Source organism: Lactuca serriola, chromosome 4 (assembly GCF_051521515.1).
Source record: "Lactuca serriola cultivar US96UC23 chromosome 4, Lser_US96UC23_V15, whole genome shotgun sequence".
Classification (NCBI taxonomy): Eukaryota; Viridiplantae; Streptophyta; class Magnoliopsida; order Asterales; family Asteraceae; genus Lactuca; species Lactuca serriola.
The window spans coordinates 360,562,118-360,583,159 of NC_136411.1; the positions used below are offsets into that span (position 1 = coordinate 360,562,118).

General features: G+C 36.3%; 2 protein-coding genes across 2 annotated transcripts; both read left to right on the forward strand.

Annotated features, from left to right (window-relative positions):
• Positions 1–8,859: 8,859 nt before the first annotated feature.
• On the forward strand, positions 8,860–9,447 carry LOC145099714 (uncharacterized). The gene has a single exon (XM_079037238.1). It carries the CDS (start codon positions 8,860–8,862, stop codon positions 9,445–9,447), a length of 588 nt encoding a protein of 195 aa, XP_078893364.1.
• A 640-nt stretch (positions 9,448–10,087) lies between these two features.
• On the forward strand, positions 10,088–13,923 carry LOC145097618 (putative receptor-like protein kinase At5g39000). The gene is made up of 5 exons (XM_079035218.1): positions 10,088–11,548; positions 11,676–11,808; positions 12,416–12,552; positions 12,694–12,796; positions 13,320–13,923. Exons 1-5 carry the CDS (start codon positions 10,247–10,249, stop codon positions 13,649–13,651), a joined length of 2,007 nt encoding a protein of 668 aa, XP_078891344.1. The 5' UTR covers positions 10,088–10,246; the 3' UTR covers positions 13,652–13,923.
• The last annotated feature ends 7,119 nt before the right edge of the window (positions 13,924–21,042 follow it).

Here is a 21,042-nt window from a genome sequence, read left to right on the forward strand (position 1 = left end):
ACATTTTTTTAAGACATGTAAGTATGTATATAGTAATGTAAAATTGGTCATTATCTGCAGTAAATAACACAAATCATAAGATCAGATTAAGTAAAAAAGAAACAATATTAGATGAAAAAAGAGAATAAATAGTGAATTTACCTATGTCCCACGTAAGAACCTCCAGACATAACAAGTTCCTTTGTTTTTTACAGCAACTACCAAGCTTCCATCCCACATCACTGTCAATGATCTCATTGATGTATCAACCTATGGCACCTGGGTTTTGTTAAAACTTTAAACCCATACAGCTTAATCAATGTATATATGCTGAAAATTAAAAATAAAATCATACCAGCTCACAGCTACAAGAGTTTGCAGTCAAGTCCCATACACGGATATTCCCATTTTGATCACCAGATATGTGCTCAGTCTGGACACCTAAAAACAAACCAATTAAAAATAAAATCATACTAGCTCACATCTGATGGTTTCCTGTAGGTAAAAAAATTATGGAAGAGTCCTTAAACATTCTTGTTTATGGAGTTGTTTCTTCAACCCGAGTCAAAACTCATTATAATATTAGTTTTCTGATTATTTAGGGTCAAAATAGTTAGATTTGTAGAAGCAATTTAGGAGTTGTTGCAAGAAAACTGATTATGGATATACATGTAAATTCCCTTAACTATCCTTAGCACTTACCACAATAGCAAATACAGGATTCTTAAGAAATCTCCCAAGATGATATAGTAATCTTGTAGTGTAACATGCTTGCCATCTTCTAATTTTGTAAAAAACCCAATCTACCATCAATTTCATTTTTTAAAAGCATTTTTTTATAAATCAGATGCAAAAATAAACTAATAAGTTCAACATAAAAGGTGCTAAACTTAGAAAAATACTAAGATCAATTTTTATCTTGCACAGCTGTGAAAAATCAAATCATGAAATTCAATTATTCAATAGATCACGAACACCCACATGAAAGTAATCAACAAGATAACCATATAGAAATCAATCAATCAAGTTCATCAGCATAAAAAAAATCAGATCACTCAAAACAGATGAATTTAGGGAAGTTCAAGAACGAAAATTACTTGTACTTCTGTCGGACATGAGAGCGAACCTCGGCTTGATCTTATACAACCAGTCATAGCCTCATTGTTATTTGATGATTCCAAATTTAAACTAATGCATATACCATATATCAAAATCTTTAACATTCAATATGTAATATCCTATCTATATTCAAAATTCAAACTTTAGCTTAGAAAGTACCTCCAAAAATCTATTGAATAGAAGGAAATCAGAATGTTTGGGGATGCTTCTTATCAATTTCAATTACTTTGTTTACTTTCCATCTTCCATCGGCCATTGTAACTGTTGTTTTGTCGGGAGCGACAGTAGCAACGACCTTGGTGTTGCCTTCCTTCTTGATCGATGCTTCTGTTAACCATGTCTCTCTCCCACATCTCTTCTTCCTCTCCTAAATCGATCCCTTAACCTCTCTCGGTTTTTCTTGTTGTTGCTATCGCACACACTCACCAGAAAAAGAGCATGTGGATGTGCGCGTCAGAGTGTGTTGTTCCCATCGCCACAGAGAAACATGTTGTTGCCTTTCTCCATAATATAGGAAGCCCTAGAACTAATATTATTGAAAATACCTTAAATTCCCTTAAATTTTCCCTCTAGTATGATGTGCCCTTAAGCGAAGTGCCAACATCTGCTCCGATTTTGATGAAACGAGAAGAACCAATCAGATTCTTTTGGATAGAGGGTTCTAACATGGCTTGATAAAAGGAATATGATTACCGTGGGTCGGCCATTGTCATAGATTGGAACTCTTCCAATCTGAATCAGCCATCAACAAAAATAGATATGAATCCAAATTCTAAACAAACCCCAAACGAAGTTAAGAAAGTATAAGAGCAGAGAAAGAACACAAACCTGAATGAGCATGTTGAAAACAATGATAGTGTAGACGGATAACCCAGAGATACTTAATATTAAACTCTGATGTGTTGTTGTTCCAGATTCCCACTAACTCAGATGAACTCAAAAAGAAACAAACATTAGCTTTATTTTTCTTTTTTGAAATCCAACATTATCGATTCTTCATTTGAGAAATCAAAGTGCATAGACAAACCTTGTAAGAAAAACCCTAAGTCGCTGGTATCTAAGAGTCAATACCTTGTACCAAAATCCCTAAATCGCTATGAGAGAGAAGTGAGGCCTGAATCCATTTTGATTAGATTTGAACTCGAGGTTTTAGATTTGGTCGATGCCATTGATGAGGAGACCTCACAGATCAATTACGATTCACGATCGCTTTATCTTCTTGTTCTCCTCTTGATGATTTCAGACTCTGTCTCTATGACTTTACATGATATTATTCAGAAAGGAGTCTAGAGGAGAGAGTATCAGAAAGGGGAGAGTGGATTGCAAGGATGAAAGATAGATAGATGATAGAAAAAAAAGGGGGTTTTTCAAAATTTTGGGGATTTCGTTTCCCCCTGTCTACTAAAAGCGCGTTTCATTAAAATTATAAAGCAACAGGTACAGACGATGCGCGTTTAAGATAAAGCACCTTCCGTGTTTTTTTTTTCTTGAGACACTCAATTAAGGGCACGCAATAAAGCGTGACGTAAATCCCTAAATGTTTTGGAGAGATCACACTATTTTAAGGGCACGTCGTTTTGCGTATCGTTAATTAGAGCGTGTCGTAAAAAGCGCGTCATTAAAGGTCTGTTTTCTAGTAGTGCGTTATTTCAAAAATGTTTATTTAACTAGGAACTTCTGCATTTCAATACTTAAAAGCGTAAAGAAAATTTTAAATTGGTTCTGAAAAATGGGGGATGTCATAGTGCACGATCATGCCTTTGATTTCCCAACCATATGAAGTACCTGAAACATAAAACTGAAACTATAAGCACGAAGCTCAGTGAGTACCCCCAAAGTACCACACACAACCATATAAATAACAGCATGCATACATGAGACTATAGCCTGATTGGACCGTCGCATCGGGCCTATAACCTATCTGGGCTGCTCTTAGAGCCTTCAACATGATTGGAGTGCAGTGTCGGGCCTACCGCCTATCTGGACCACTCCATTACAGCCATATGCCAGGCCGTGGAGATCTGTCAGAATTACTTAATTCCTTTAGATGATTTCCCATCCATTCCATGAACTCCTAATCTCAAACTATGTTAAAACTATAACCTAGATGGATAAAGTTTCCAACTTCATCCTTTAGGACTTGCTAATAAGTCAAGATCTAAAGCCCTTAGTCCTTAATGGAAGCTTAGAGCACATACGACTGAACTACTCATTATCCACTTAATCCTTAGGGTTACTTCTCTAAAGTTTCAAGAAGGGTTCCTTAGACCTCAAGACCATAAAAATCTTAACTTTAAGCACATGGATGTCCAATGCATGTCCTTTCCACTTTTAGGGCAAAACAAGGGTATAAAGGGCCAAGATTCCATGCATCGCCTCAAAACTCAAATCTACTTTAGTTCCAAGGGCTAAATGCTCCAAACCTACAAATCATGAAGAAAGGGTACCAAAATCCAAAATCTAAGAACCTAGCAAGGAAAAGATTGAGTCTTGAACACTAATCCAAGTCCAAGAGAGAACCTAGAAGATGAATAAGTTGCTTGCAAGATAGTATACCTCACCAAAGGCTTCCTTCTCCTTCAAGAATGCCAACAAAGTATGAAAAATGAACTTTCATGAGTAATGGAGGCTAGGGTAAGGGATTCAATGATTGAGAGGGTTATGGAGGCCGAATGACCTCGAAACCCTCACCATAATGTCCTTTAAATAGGGCCCAAAGCGCAAGGCATTAGTGTTTCTTCAAAAACAGTTGTCACGTCGTGGCCACGTTGTATCGAGTCATTTAAACCCATGATCAAATGAATTTTGTCACACCGTGGTAGGGCTCTCCACATTGTGGCCACCCACTATAAAACTTAACATTTAAAATGACTCATTCCTGGAACAGGTGTTACATAACATATTTTTACCAAAAACTGTATATACCCCTTCTTATTTTTTTAACCAAGCACTATCAGTGAAACTTCATAGTGATGATGAGAATATCGTAGTCTATTGAAAAGTCTAGTTTTATACCAAATGATGGTGATTCAAAAAAATATTTACAAAAATGATGTACTTTGTAAATTATTTACCAAAATGTAGTAAACTCTTAGTGTTAGACTCAACAATTTGTAATATTTAAATTTAAATTAAAGCAGTTGAACCCATCTACAGGTTTCTCCCTCGCTTTCTCTATTATGCGCCATTCGCGTTACCATTTTTTGCCGACCAGAGCTAAAAACCAGCAAAATACTTCGCTATTTTACTAATGTCCTCCTCCGTGTGTTAGCGATCCACCATCGCCTTTAGCCATGGAATTTCAGTACATATTTACACAATCATTACCAGAGAACATAGGAGCTCTTTGTTTCCAATGAGAAAACACATGATCGGAACTTTGGATAACGGGTCTTCAATGGCAACTTTGCTTGTCTTAACTTAGTATTTCAAACCAAAGGATTTGTGCTTTCTTTTCCTGGTTTCGAGCAATAATTAGATCTATTTTGTGTGTTTCTTTGGAGTACGAAAGAGAAGAGGGAGAGGACAAGGAATGAGGACAATTAACTTTGATAGTGAGAGGAAGAACGAGACAAGAAAAACGGTGACATCGGTCGTGGAGGGGGTGGGAGGGGAGGGGTTAAAATCTTCGTAACCCTGAATTGATAACAAATTACACTGCAGACATGAAAATCCATTTACGTTTGTAACCATCGAACTGAAACAACCCGTGCATACTTCTGATCAAATATATTTAATTTGATCGTAAACCTACAATTTCCATGTTATTGCAATGGATCTCTATGTAGGGGTGAGCATTTGGACCGGTGAACCGGACCGAACCGGACCGGACCGTTTTTTGACCCCTGGGCCGGTTCTTGCTTCTAGGATTTAGAGCTGGTCTGGTCCAGCCGGTTCCGGGTAAAAACCAGTTATGGGTAAAAACCGGTTATGGACCGGCTTATTTTTAAAAAAAAATTGTATTTTGTTAAAAAATTTAAATAACAATATCTCATTCGTTTTAAGTCGGATTGACATGCAAGTTTTTTCAATGTATAACTTAGAGTTTGTAAATGATTTTTTACTATAATTTGGTTGTTATTGGTGTTATATTCTATGAGTTATAATCCTTCAAAGATGAGATATCAAAGCTGAAATATTCTAGCTTTTCAGCAAATTTAAACTTTTGTATTCTGTGAAATTTTTTAAACAAGCATATCTCATTCGTTTTAAGTCGTATTGACATGTGGTTTTTTCCGACGTGTAATTTAGAGTTCATAGATTATTTTAGACTATAATTTTGTTGTTTTTGATCTTCTATTCTATGAGTTACAGTCCTTCAAAGATGAGATATCAAAGCTGAAATATTTAAGCTTTTCAACAAGAAAATTTAAACTTCTGTATTCTGTGAAATTCTTTAAATAAGCATATCTCATTCATTTTAAGTTGGATCGGCATGTGGTTTTCTCCAATGTGTAATTTAGAGTTTGTTGATGATTTTAGAGTATACTTTTATTGTTTTTGGTGTTATATTAGATGAGTTTCAGTCCTTCAAAGATGAGATATCAAAGCTAAAATATTCTGCTTTTCAGCAAAAAATTTAAACTTTTGTATTCTGTTAAATTCGTTAAACAAGCGTATCTCATCCTTTTTAAGTCGGATTGACATGTGCTTTCTCCCGACGTGTAATTTAGAGTTTGTAGATTATTTTAGACTATATTTTTGTTGTTTTTGATGTTATATTCAATGAGTTAGAATAAACCAAAGTTAGGATATCAAAGCTGAAATATTTTATCTTTTCAATAATTAATTTAGACTATAATTCTGAATTTTATGTATCTTTTGACAAATAAATCATATGAAGGGGATCTTGATAGAGTACCGGAATATTCTGTCTTCGAAATTGTAATGGATATGGAGAACTTCTTTGAAAAATTCAAGAAAAAAACAGAACTTGTTTCGGCTACATCAAAACCTTTGGTAAATCTTTTTATCCGAGAAGTCTTACATGTGGACATACATCTAAGAAAGTGGTCAAACAAACCAATTTTTCTCGAAATGGTAAAGGACATTAAGACGAAATACGACAAGTATTGTGGTGCCTACAACAAGATGAACGATTTTATGTACTTTGCGGTTTTACTTGATCGTATCACCAAATCACATTTTTTGTTACATGCATTTGAAAAAATGATCGGGAACATAGAACCATCATTAACCTCCGCATGCATGTCTGGTAAACTTGATATATATGTTAGTTGGTAAACATGTTAGATTTAGATAACAATATATATATATATATATATATATATATATATATATATATATATATATATATATATATATATATATATATGTTTGCGTTAAATTGTTACGGGTCCAAGACCCGGACCCGGACCCGGACCCGGACAAGGACACGGACATGACTCGTCCAGTCTGGTCCACAGTCCACAATATTCTCCATAAGCGGTCTAGTCCAAATATTCACTTGTATCTCTATCTATATAATAAAAATCACCTGTAAATTACCACTATCGTTGTGCATATACAACATCATCGTAGGCCAAAGGCGGAAGTAATTAGTTGGCAAAGATAGCACGTGCTACCCCTCAATTTTTCCATATAAATAGTATTTTATATATATAATTACAAAGTTGATATGCTTTTTAACCAACCGTCATATTATATTTAAAATAGAAGTACATAGGCCAAAGCCCATTAATTTGAATAACTTAGACCATTTATTAAAAAATATGTGTTTTTGTTTTGTTAGCACCTAAATTACGAAGGATACTAGGGAAAAAAGAAATTGATATATTTTTGCTATTAATGTGATGGTCCTTTTACTGCCGCTGCTCCTGCTTCACCATATTGTTTCTTGGCAAAGCTTATTCACCCATTTCGCTATTGGCTTACTTACGGAATATGAAACAAGTAATATTTAATTTTCCATCTTTAATGTTTTATGATTTAATATTTAATGATTTAGTTTAATTTATTTGTTCAAATTGAAAACCTAATTAGCCAACTAGTTGCTCACTTGTATTATGTTTAAATCTTCAATTGTGAATTTTAAATCTTTAATTGTATTTATAGGGTTTAATTGGAAATTTTTTTAAAAGGACATTGGATGTTGGTAGTAGTGATGAAAATGGTGGAGGAAAAAGACATTATCCTCATCCTCAACCTCAACCTCAACCACAACCACAACATATTCCACGTAGTTTTGATATTAATAATCTTCCTTCGGACCCGACGGATAGACCAAGAATTACATCATATCATCCAAATCAAAGGGATGAAATAAGGAGAGCATATTGGATTAAAGGACCTTCTCAACCAAAAGGCCATGATTTTCCATCAATAAAAGTTGGTGGTAAGAACAAACGTTTTGTAGAGGAATGGTTTGATGAATTTAATTGGTTAGAGTATAGCATAAAAGAGAGCAAAGCTTATTGTTTATGTTGTTACTTGTTTGGAGATGTTGAAGAATGCGTTACCATTTCGTAGTCATGACGAGTCGGATGGGTTAATTTCTAAAGGCGTTTTCATTGAAGAATTATCATTCCTTCGGGACCATAATGAAAGTATTTATAAGGTTACTTTAGAAAATGCTCCAAAAATTGAAAAGTTGACGTCTCCAAAGATTCGAAAAGAGATTGTTCAATGCTTTTCAAAAGAGATAATAAAGTCCATTTGTGAAGAAATTGGTAATGATGTGTTTACTATATTAGTAGATGAGTCTAGTGATGTATCCAAAAAGGAACAAATGGCTATGGTTTTGCGATAAGTTAATAGCCTTGGATTAGTGAAAGAAAGATTTGTTGGCATTGTTCACGTGAAGGATACAAGTTCTTTAACTCTAAAAGAAGCCATTGATTCAGTATTTACCAACAATAACTTGAGTATATCTCAGGTAAGAAATTATGAATTCTTTTTTTTTTATGTATTTTAATCTTTATCTATTTTATTTCTTAAATATATATATATATATATATATATATACACACACACATACATACATATATATATATATATATATATATATATATATATATATATATATATATATTGATATAGGTAAGGGGCAAGGATACGATGGAGCAAGTAATATGTGGGGTGCATTTAGTGGTTTGAAAGCATTGATATTGAAAGATAATCCTTTGGCATATTATATACATTGTTTTGCACACCAACTTCAATTAGTGGTTGTGGATGTAGCAAAAAACCACGATGGTGCTGATGATTTCTTTGAGCAATTACCTTTCGTGGTTAATGTGGTGTGTGCTTCTTGTAAAAGAAAAGATATGATACGAGATAGTTACAAGGAAAGGGTTCAAAAAGAAATTGGTAATGGTGAAATTGAGACCGGAAGAGGGTTAAATCAGGAGACTTCTCTTGTTCGAGCTAAGGATACAAGATGGAGCTCGCATTATAAAACAATAATAAGTTTGAAGAATTTGTTTCCGGAGGTTATCAAGGTTCTTAAATATGTTGAAGAGGAGGGGTCTAGTTTTAATAACCGAAATCCAGCATACGGTATTTTGTCGTATTCTAAGACTGTTGATTTTGTGTTTTATTTACACTTGATGTTGGAGATTTTTGGTCTCACGAATACCTTGTCAAAACATTTTCAAAGAAAGGATCAAAATATTTTGGAAGCGGCTTCTTTGGTAAAAGTGACGATGAAAACATTGAAAGCTTTTAAAAATAATGGGTTTCCTTCAATGTTGGAGAATGTATTTTCCTTTTGTCATAAACATAAAATTAAAATTTGTGGAAATGTCTGAATTTTATGTTACTCCAAGAAACCATAGGACCAAGGTTACTAATCAACATCACTTTGAAGTTGATATTTTCAACACGGTTTTGGATATGCAAATTCAAGAATTTGGGGACCGTTTTAGTGAAGTGAGCACCGATTTGTTTGAATACATGGCGGCTTTGAGTCATTGTAATGCTTTTTATATGTTTGACAAATCAAAGTTGGTGAAGTTAAGCGAGTTCTACAAAACTGATTTTAATGATTCGGAAATGGTGTATCTTGATGGTCAACTTGAAACCAATTATCACTCTTTGATTGATGATGAAAGATTTTCTAATTTAAAGGGAATTGCGGACCTTTCTCGTTTGATGGCGGAAACCAAGAAACATCTTTCTTTTCCTTTGGTTTATCGGTTATTAAAGTTGACTTTGGTTTTGCCTGCCGCAACCGCAACCGTTGAGATATGTTTTTCCGCAATGAAGCTTTTGAAAACTGACTTACGTAACAAAATGGGTGATGATTTTTTGAATAATTCTTTAGTTTGTAGTGTAGAAAAAGAAGCACTTATGGATGTTAAGATCGAACAAGTGATAGAGCCCTTTTAGAAAATGGGTAATCGTAGATGACAACTTTAAAAAATGTAATTATGTAAGACTTTTGCGCTAGTTTGTTATTACTAATGAAACAATAATTTAAAAAAATATATTTTACTATCTTTTATCGGGATTTTTTTTGTGCTACCCGTTGCAAAATTTTCTGGTTCCGCCACTGTCGTAGGCCATTAGTGTTTTCCGGTAAGCAAAGTAAATATTAGAGGTAATCTATCTCAATGTTTTTACAAATATTTCAGTTTTTTCTATTTCATGCCCGAAAGTTCTGGTTTTGCAATGTTTTGGTAAATATTACCAAAAGTACAATATTGTGGTAAATATTATTTCAAAATACCATACATATGAACAAAACTCTTGAAAAGTCATCCTAACCTAATACATGGGATTGCGACCCGTTAATAACCTATATGCTATTTAATTTGGTAGATAGATCATTTTTTAAACTTTTAGTAGATTTCAAAAATGACAGAAAAATTGATTTAGTTTTCTTTTTTCACTAAAAAATAAATAATTAAGTTATTGTGGTAGTTATTATATATTTTCTGTAAGAAAACTTATTATAAAAATTCCGCCGGCCAAATATTTTATTGGTATAATGAAAATTGAAATAAATCGACAGAAAAGGAAATTACGTGAAGACGAACACAGTCAAGAGTCAATGGACATCCCCTAGCAACACAATAACAACCAGCACAACAGCCAGACGAAATCAGTCGTTCACTCCCGCAAATCTGACGCTCGTTTTTTGTATACCTGAAGAATCAAAGGTCCAGTCAGGAGAAGCTACCCGACGATGTTACCCACACCTATCAAAGATACCGAATCCTCTTTCAAATTCCCAGACCAGACATGTCAACGTTTTACTCTTTCTGAGATTCAATCGGCAACCCAAAACTTCGACGAGGCTTTAGTCATTGGCCGGGGAGGATTCGGCAAGGTGTATAAATGTTCCAAAATCGGGTCAATGACCGAAGTTGCAGTCAAACGGTTGCACTCCAGGTCCGATCAAGGAGCCAATGAGTTTGAGTCCGAAGTCAAGGTCCTCTCTAAGCTGCGACATGGTAATCTCGTATCCTTAATTGGTTATTGCATTGAAGGAATAGAGATGATCCTCCTTTATGAGTTCATGCCGAATGGGACACTTGAATATCATCTTCGCACACCTAATTTATCTTTATCGTGGTTACAAAGACTCAAGATATGTATAGGAGCAGCTCGGGGGTTAGACTACCTTCACACAGGTACATCAACTCAACATGGAGTCATACATCGTGACGTGAAAAGCTCCAATATTTTGTTGGATGCAGACTTTGCAGCTAAAATTTCTGATTTCGGATTGGCTAAAGTTGGGGTGATAGATCAGTCACGAACTCATATGAGCACAGCTGTGAAAGGGACATTTGGGTATATAGATCCGTGCTATTTCTATTCTGGAAAATTGACAATGAAAACTGATGTTTACGCGTTTGGGGTTGTACTGTTTGAGGTGTTGTCAGGAAGAAAAGCTGTAGATTCAACTCTTGATGAAGAACAATGTGGTTTAGCAGCTTGGGCTCAACACCAAATCAAAGAAGGAAAAATTAATCAAATTATTGACCCGAGATTATTGGGACAAGTATCCAAAAAAAGGTTGAAAGAGTTTGCAAGCATAGCAGGCCTTTGTTTACACCCCCAACCGAAACACCGCCCTACCATGGCAGAGGTTGTGGTCAAGCTCGAGTCTATTCTTTCAAAAGAAAGAGAAAGTGCGACTTCGGTTGTTGATGATGAAGGATTCATTTTCAAGCTAAGATCTCTTTTCGTTGGGAAATCAGTTGATGCTGCAATTGGAAGCAAATCTGATTTCAGTGTGCATCGTGAACCAATAGTAGCAGAAGTTAATGTTGTAATTGAAAACGATACTTATGGAAGCTTTAGAACTTTCACATATGCTGAATTGGTGATTGCAACAAATGGTTTCAAAGACGAAGAGCAATCCACAGCTTTACATGAATCCATTTACAAAGGTTGGGTTGATGAAAGGACGTATGCTCCAACAAAAAAAGGTGTTGGTTTAGCGATGTATGTTAGGAAGATGGAGATTCCAACACAAAAGGTACTTCCAATCTTTGAAATGATTACAACGTGGGAGTTACTTTAAATCGCATAATGAATGAGCCTCGTATATTTTTCATGCATTCTGATATCTTCTGGTTTCTTAAGTTAACAATTTGATTGTGCAGCCGGACATCAAATTAGAAGATTTCAATCATCCAAACCTTGTAAAACGCTTGGGATATTGCTTGAATAAGCACGAACTATTTTGTGTTTACAAGGACATTTCTGGCATAACTTTGGATAAATATCTTTACGGAGGTAAGCATACCTTCCGATTGTAAATATCTTTTAGGCATAGCCTTGCTTGCTTTGTGTGGTTGGCCTAACATATAGGGAAATTGGGAGAATAGTAACTTACTTTACTCTCTCTATCAATATGGGCAATATACATTATTTTCATACCAATAATAGCAACATATTTACATTCCTTTACCAATATTAGCAACAAATGACATTTCTTTACCAATAATAGCAATGTATTTTCTTTTTAACCTATAATAGCAACGTGCTTACATTTTTCTACCAATATTGGCATAGTAATTCATTTGTTACGTATTGCCATTATTGGTAAATTATACTTACATTGCTATTATGAGTAAAGTATTGTTTCTACATTGTTATTATGTGTAGAGTGAATGTTAGTATGTTACTATTATGAGCTACATATTGCTATTATTGGTAAAAAAAAGAATCAAGTACATTGATGTTATGGGTAAATTAAAGTTAATATTTCTATTATATGTGAAAATTAAAGTATCCGTAAAAACTAAAAAGAGTAAAGTATGTTGCTATTTTCTTCAATTTCCCTAACATATATGAAAGATTGAAAATTGCATTTCCCTTTCTTACATTACTTTATATGCAGAGTCAGGTAGAATTTCACTTTCTTATGTTGCACGATTAAAAATAGCAATAGGAGCAGCTGAAGGCTTGGTTTATTTACATAGGAGAAACCAAACAGCATATAACCCATTTAAGACCGATCTTATATTGGTGGATACGGTAAATTACACTGCCATTAACGCGCTTGCAGCATAACATCAGTTATATATATATATATATATATATATATATATATATATATATATATATATATATATATATATATATATATATATATATATATTTCATGCTTATTTTCAGGATTTTAATGCTCGGCTTTTGGATTTTGCTTTTGATCGTCAAATGTTCCAAATGGATACATATTATTATGCAGCCCCTGAGTGGTTTGGTTATCAAGAAGATGGTATGTTCTTTAAAAGTGAAATATTTTGTGTATTAGAAAAGGATATCGAACCAATCGTTTACCATGCACTTACCCCAATGGCCAAATGTCTTTGGCTGGATGGAATGGAATGACCAAAGTAATGGAATAAGAATGGGAATGGAATGGATCATTACATTCCACATCATGTTTGCTGGACCCCTAGATATGGAATGAGTTTTAATAAAATTCTCTATTGTGTATAAGTACGACATATAGTTTTAATAGTATTTTATATAGAACTTATCTATATAAATATAGAATTTATTGTTTATAAAACTAAAAGATTAAACATAATTAAAGCTCACAAAACCCAAATGAGATTATAGTAGAATATTTAATGGCATTCCAAGATGGAATGAAATAAAAACATCTCATTCCGCTCCATCGGACAAACCTAACATTTTTTTCTAACCAAGGAAACGAATAATTCCATTGCTTCTCTGATTCCGTCATACCAAACATACATGTCAATAACTGACCAATCAATCACCATTTTTGACAGGCTTGACAATCAAGAGTGAGATCTATGCTTTTGGAGTGGTACTGTTGGAAATACTAACAGGTTTGAAGGTGTATGATGCTAAGAGAAGACCTCCACAAAAGAGAAACCTAGCACAATGGGCTATTCCATTGCTACAAGATGAGGTTAATTTGAGAATTATTATCGACCCACAACTTCAAAATAACGATTTTCCTCCAATGGAAGCATTCAAGTTGGCTAAACTTGTTTTAAACTGTCTTCAACAAAAACACGACAAACGCCCATCAATGGAATATATCTTGGAGGTCTTGCATAGTTGTTATCAAAAGAAACCAAAACAGTTTGACTATTAATGGTCAAACAGAATAGTTCTTATGTTCATAGACCTGTGAATATAACGTATCAGATGAATAAATAAGTAGGAAAGATAATAATAAAAGAATTCTTGGTCCACTTTTAGAGTGTATAAATAAAGTTAATATCTTTTTGAGATTTTTGGGATACTTATTCGGTACTCCTGTCCAAAGTCAACAAGAATAATGTAAATGGCTAGTAGATCATGTGGGACTATATTTAGTAAAGCATATTGTATTTCCACATTCCAACCTTTTAGATTGTAAGTCAACTAACATACTCTTATAATTTGTTTGTTAATTTTTGTTTACACTTTAGAACATCAGCATTTCATAAGATTAGCAAGGAGCTCGATTATATTATGCCAAAAGACTTTCTTGATTCAAAATAGGTTACAATACAAGAATATATACTGCACAATACACAATAATGGGATATACATGGAATACAAACATGTATACTATCATCTCCCCATAGTTTGAACGAGTATATGAACGTTTAAATTTGATTGAAAATTTTAAAAAAAGGATGACGTAAGTCCTTTGGTGAAGATGTCGGCATACCGAGCAGAGAAGGCACATGCAGTACACGAACTTGACCTCGAGCAACCTGGTCACAAACAAATTGAATGTCAATCTATATGTGTTTTGTTCGTTGATGATTAATCGGATTTGCAGACATCTATATGGTGTTGATGTTTCGCGGTAAACGAACGTTGATTTGGTTGTTGGGCAACGACGCTCACATAGCAGATTACGGATCCAACTTGTTTCTACAACTACATTGGCAACTCCACGATATTTGGCCTCCATACCGGAATAAGAAACAACACCTTGGCGTTTGGAGTATCAAGAGATGAGATTGTCGCCAAGATAAACACAATACCCGGATGTGGAGTGACGTGTAGAGGGGCATCCCCCAGTCTACGCGTCAGATTAGGCAACAAGATTGGTAGTGGGGGATATGTGAATTTGAAGACCATGGTCAATAGTGCCCCGAATGTACCGAAGAATACGTTTGAGAGCATGAAGGTGCTGCTCTCGAGGGTCGTGCATGTAGAGACAGATTTGCTGAATAGTAAAAGCAATGCTAGGTACTTAATAGCACCAACAAGACTGCAATATAGTGTGAGATGAGGTCCAGATGAATGAAGCTTGTGAACAGATTCAGTAGGAGTCCAACATGGATTACAATTAAACATTTTTTCCCGTTCTAAAATGCTGGTTACATACTTTCCTTGTGATAGAAAGAGACCTATGTAAGATCAAACTGCAGATATACCAAGGAAATAGTTAAGTGGCCCGAGGTCAGTCATGGAGAACTCATGATTGAGCTAAGTGATGATCTGCAGAAGAAGTGGCGTGGTGGAAGATGTCATAATGATGTCATCTACATATAGAAGTAGATATGTTTTGGTTGTCATAGTCTGCATGATGAAGAGGTATGAATCTATACGACTTTACTGAAAACCAATTTGGTGGCATGTTGAGCAAAGCGATGAGAGAAGGCTTTGAGGGCTTGATTCAGACCACAAAGAGATTTCTGAATTAGGAACACGTGATCGGGATGAGATGGATCACGAAAACTAGGAGGTTGATGCATATAGACCGTTTCTTGAATATGACCATGAAGGAAGGCATTTGTACAAAGTTGGTGAATAGGCCAGTTACATGATACAACTAGGCTAAGAGCGGCACGAATCGTTTTCAGTTTAACAACCAGGCTAAAAGTCTCATCACAATCCACTCCTGACAGATGAATGCGTCCATTTGCTACAAGTCTTGCTTTGTATCAAGAGAGTGTGCCATCTGCATGAAACTTGTGACGAAAAAGCCACATTGATGTTATAATGTTGACCACTTGAGGTCGTGGTACAAGCCGCTAAATATCTATATAGAAGCATTAAATTCATCATTCATGAATTTTCGTCAATTAGGGTCCTATAAATCCTGTAAGTGAGATTGGGGGACATGGGAAATAAAGTTAGTATGGAGATTAAGTCGTTGGATCAGTTTATGAATATCGCTTTTAGCACGAGTGTTAATGTGATGAGTGGGTAGATGGATAACATGTTCATGAGGAACCGTGTTAGTGGATGATTATGATGATAAGGGAGCGGCTGATGATTAGTTAGATGGAAAGGAGGAAGGTTCATCCGAGGATCGAGAACATACCGAAGGAGGAGGAGAGGGTGGGGGTAGTTTTAGAGGAGGTGGTGTATTGAGATGATTGGAATTGGTCGTGGTAGTCAAAGGATGGTGATAGTGTGGAAATAATGTCATGAAAATCATAAGATGGTGGTTCGTTGGGTGTAACAGATTTGAAAAGGAAAGTATTTTCATCAAATATGTGATGTGGTATTAATTACTGAAATATCCTTTTGACCGGATTGTGCTCCAGGAAGAATGAAGCTAATGTTTTATTATTTTATTTGTTTTAGTCTTTATCCAATTTTATGAATGTTTTTTTAGTCAAATTAGGATTCTGTTAGGATTAGTATGAATAGCCTTTTAAATACTTTGTCAATGGTGTGAACATCACATTATTATTATTATTGATTATTACTTCTTTATTTGATTTTCGTTCTTGATTAAAATCAAAGAAAGAGTAGAGATACGTTTTTCTCCCAATTTGCTTCGTCAGGCACACGATAGTGCCCCTGGGTTTCAAGCGATTGACAATTTCGCTGCTAATTGTCTACCTGTAGCTTTTGGCTACATCAGGTGGTATCAGAGCCCCTTCGATGGCGGGAGAAAAGAACGAACCTGATAGAATTGAACGGATGGAACAAACTCTTCAAGGATTCCAACGTACCCTTCAACAAATCACAGAAACCTTAACTACTCTTGCGACCCAGGTACATGGCCCCCAAGTCCCACCGGTTGTACAAATCGATGATAGAATTTTCGCCCGCGGTAATCAGCCTCCAAATCAGCGATTCCAGCCAAGAAATCGAGCAAGGGATCGACTCAGGAAACAGGAACAGGGTCGTTTGAGTGATGACTCTGACATCGAGGAAGAGAGTGGAGAGGAAGAAGCAAGAGTAGGGAGATTTGGATAGTGTAGAGACAACCGAGATTTCGATTACAAACAGAGAGCCAAGGATGTCCCATCGTTCACGGGCTCAATGAACGTTGAGGACTTCTTGGATTGGAAAAGTGAACTCGAAAATTTCTTTGAATTCTACGAGATACCTCCAGAGAAACGAGTCACATTAGTTGCTTACAAGCTCAAAGGCGGGGCTCAAGCTTGGTGGAAGAATCTTCAGCTCACCCGCGAACGTCAAGGTAAACTTCCTATCACTAACTGGGATCGTATGGAACGAGAATTGTGTAGGAGATTCCTTCCTCCTAATCATGATCAAATATTGTTTAACCTCTTCCAAAGCTGCTCACAAGGAGATAGAACAGTAGAAATCTACACAGCTGAGTTCCATAGGCTATCTTCACAAAACGACTTGTCCGAGACTGAATCCCAACAAGTCACACGTTATATCAATGGCCTTAAGCCCACCATCCAAGATAAAATTTCATTAGTTCCTATTTATACTTTAGATGATGCTTTCAATCTGGCAATTAGAGCTGAAAATCAACTCACTAAGACCAATCGTGCTTGGAATTCGAATCGGAATTGCCTCACTACCGGTCCACCTACTTTTGTTTCCCAGCCCACAGAAACCCAGGTGACCGTTACCAAGCTGACACCCATATAGCGTGGGAAGAGTGTGGCGTCTTCATCAAATACAGCCACGAAAGCAACCAATCCTTATGTTCGCCCTGTCAATGGCAAGTGTTCTAAATGCGGGATTCACGGGCATAGATCTAGTGATTGTAGGGCTGCTACAGGCAAGGTTGGCCTAACGACAAGGGAGGACGAAGAAGAAGAAGTAGATGGTAATGATGACTATCCCTATGAAGACGAACAAGATGCAGAGTTGTGTTTTCCAGCAGAGGAACCTACTTATGAAGAATCTTCAGCAAAAACATGTGTTATGAGGCACATTATGCTTTCATCTAAGCTACCTGAAAACACGTCTCAACGACATAATTTATTTATAACACGTTGTTTTGTTCATCAAAAGGTTTTTGATGTGATTATTGATAGTGGAAGTACTGAGAACATTGTGTCTAGAGAGATCGTGCAGCAACTGAATTTAAAACCAGAAAAGCACCCTACTCCATATAAGATAGGATGGATTAAATCTGTTGGCGACATTCGTGTCACTGAGCAGCGTTGCCGAATTTCGTTTTCTATTGGCAAGTACAAAGATGAGGTAATTTTTGATATAGTTGACATGGATGCTTGTCATATTTTGTTAGGCAGACCTTGGGAGTTTGATGTCAATGCCACACATAAGGGGAAGGACAACACCTATTCATTTAAAGTTGATGGGGTTAAAATGGTGTTAGTTCCTTTAAGTGAATCTAATAAACCGAAAATCACTCAAACTGGACAAGCTAGAAAGAATTTAGTAGTTATGTCACATCGAGAATTTGAGGAAGAAATCAAAGGGGAACAAGTGATTTTTGCCATCGTCGCGACCGGATCGATACAAGACGGCGTTTGTAGTAAAATTCCTGAAAAATTAGTTCCTCTTCTGGAAAATTCCGATCTTTGATCCCCGAGGAGCTACCTGCGACACTTCCCCCTATGCGAGAAATACAACATCAGATTGATTTTATTCCAGAGGCAAAACTACCTAATTTGGCGCATTACCGAATGAGCCCAAAAGAAAATTTAATATTGCAGGAACAGGTAGAAGACTTGTTACAAAAAGGGCTGATTCGTGAAAGTATGAGTCCTTGTGTTGTACCGGCTTTGTTAGTTCCAAAGAAAGATGGAAGCTAGAGGATGTGTGTAGATAGTCGTGCCATTAACAAAATCACTATCGCTTACCGTTTCCCTATTCCTTGTCTTGATGATATGTTAGACATGCTGGAGGGGTCAAAGGTATTTTCGAAGCTTGATCTGCGTAGCGTTTATCATCAAATTCGTATTCGACCAGGTGACGAATGGAAAACAGCTTTCAAGACTAAAGATGGACTCTATGAATGGTTGGTCATGTCATTCGGGGTTATCTAATGCACCAAGTACCTTCTCCCGTTTAATGAATCAAGTGTTGAAACCTTTTCTTGGGACATTCGTAGTTGTTTACTTTGACAATATTCTTGTTTATAGCAAGTCAGAGAGTGATCATCTAGTACACCTTAAGGAAGTTCTCACTGCTCTAGCGAACAACAAACTTTATCTCAATCTTAAAAAATGCAACTTTTTGACCGATCGATTGTTGTTTTTGGGTTTTATTATCACAGCTTCTGGGATTCGAGTTGACGAAGAAAAGGTTCGGGCTATTCATGAGTGGCCGGTGCCCCGTACCGTAGGTGAAGTTCGAAGTTTCCATGGGCTTGCAACTTTTTATAGGAGATTTGTGCGCAACTTCAGTTCTATCATGGCGCCTATTACTCAATGCATGAAGAAAGGTCAATTTCAGTGGGGAGAAGAAGCAACTAAAAGTTTTGAACTCATCAAAGAAAAGTTAACCACGACTCCTTTACTTGTGTTACCCAATTTTGATAAGCCTTTTACTTTGGAGTGTGACGCGTCAATTATCGACATTGGAGCAGTTTTATCACAAGAGAACAAACCTGTTGCTTTCTTTAGTGAAAAGCTTAGCGAGGCACGACAAAAGTGGACGACATACAAGTTAGAGTTTTATGCTATTTATCGTTCGGTTCAACACTGGGAGCAATATTTGTTTCATCAGGAGTTTGTCTTATTTACCGATCACGAGGCCTTAAAGTATTTTAACAACCAACATAAGTTAAATCGTATGCACGGGCGTTGGGTTTCATATCTTCGGCGTTTTACTTTTGTATTAAAACATAAGTCCGGTTCCCAAAACAGGGTGGCAGACGCATTGAGTCGACAAGCTGAGTTGTTGGTTACGTTAAAAACTGATATTCTTGGTTTTGACAATTTGAAGGATTTATATGTGGAAGATGATGATTTTAAACAGATTTGGACAGGTCCGATCGCGCCCCCCATGTCCAAATTGTACGGTTATCTTTTCTATCATCACCGCCTATGTATCCTGCGCACTTCATTACGCGAGCAACTTATCAAGGAGTTACATGGTGGTGGTTTAGGTGGTCATTTCAGGAGAGATAAAACTTTGTCTCTAGTTGAAGAGCGTTATTATTGGCCACATATTAACAAAGATGTAGGGCGTTTTGTTGCTAAATGTCTTGTTTGTCTCACCGCCAAAGGGCAATCTCAAAATACAGGGTTATACATGCCTTTGCCTGTTCTGGACGGTCCATGGGAAGACATTTCCATGGCTTTTGTGCTTGGATTGCCTCGTACAGCTCGTGGGAACGATTCAGTGTTTGTTGTGGTTGATCGATTTTCTAAAATGGCACATTTTATTCCATGTAAGAAAACCGCTGATGCTTCCAATATTGCTTTATTGTTCTTTCGAGAAATTGTACGCTTGCATGGGGTGCCTTCTACCATTACTTCTGATCGCGATACCAAGTTCCTTAGTCACTTTTGCCGTACACTTTGGCATCTGTTTCAAACTACATTGCAATATAGTACTTCTTCCCACCCTCAAACCGATGGACAGACTGAGGTGGTCAATAAAACACTTGGTAATTTGATTCGGTGTCTCTGTGGTGATCGCCCCAAACAATGGGATCAGTTCTTAGCTCCAGCTGAGTTTGCCTTCAACAACATGGTCAACCTTTTCACCGGAAAATCTCCATTTCAGGTGGTTTATCAATGCCAGCCTAAGCATGCTTTAGATTTGGTTCCTATGCCTAAACTCCCTGGTCATAACTTGGCTGCTGAGAATCTCGCGACCAAGGTAGAAGTTGTTCAGTCTGAAGTTAAACAACGGCTTGCCGCTTCTAACGCGAAGTATAAAGAAGCAAGAGATAAACATCGCAGAGAAAAGGTTTTCAAGGTAGGGGATCTAGTTATGGTCCATTTACGCAAGGAGCGTTTTCCTGTTGGGACATACAACAAGCTCAAGATGAAGCGGGTTGGACCATGCAAGGTACTTCGCAAAATTAATGACAATGCTTATGTCATTGACCTTCCCGAATCCTATTCTATTTCTTCTACATTCAATGTGGCCGATTTGACCGAGTTTAGACCCGATGATCCATTATATCCTGATGCTCACTCGAGGAAGAGTTCTTTTTCAACCAGGGGAGAATGATGTGGTATTAATTACTGAAATACCCTTTTGGCCGGATTGTGCTCCAGGAAGAATGAAGCCAAAGTTTTATTATTTTATTTGTTTTAGTCTTTATCCAATTTTATGAAAGTTTTTTTAGTCAAATTAGGATTCTGTTAGGATTAGTATGAATAGCCTTTTAAATACTTT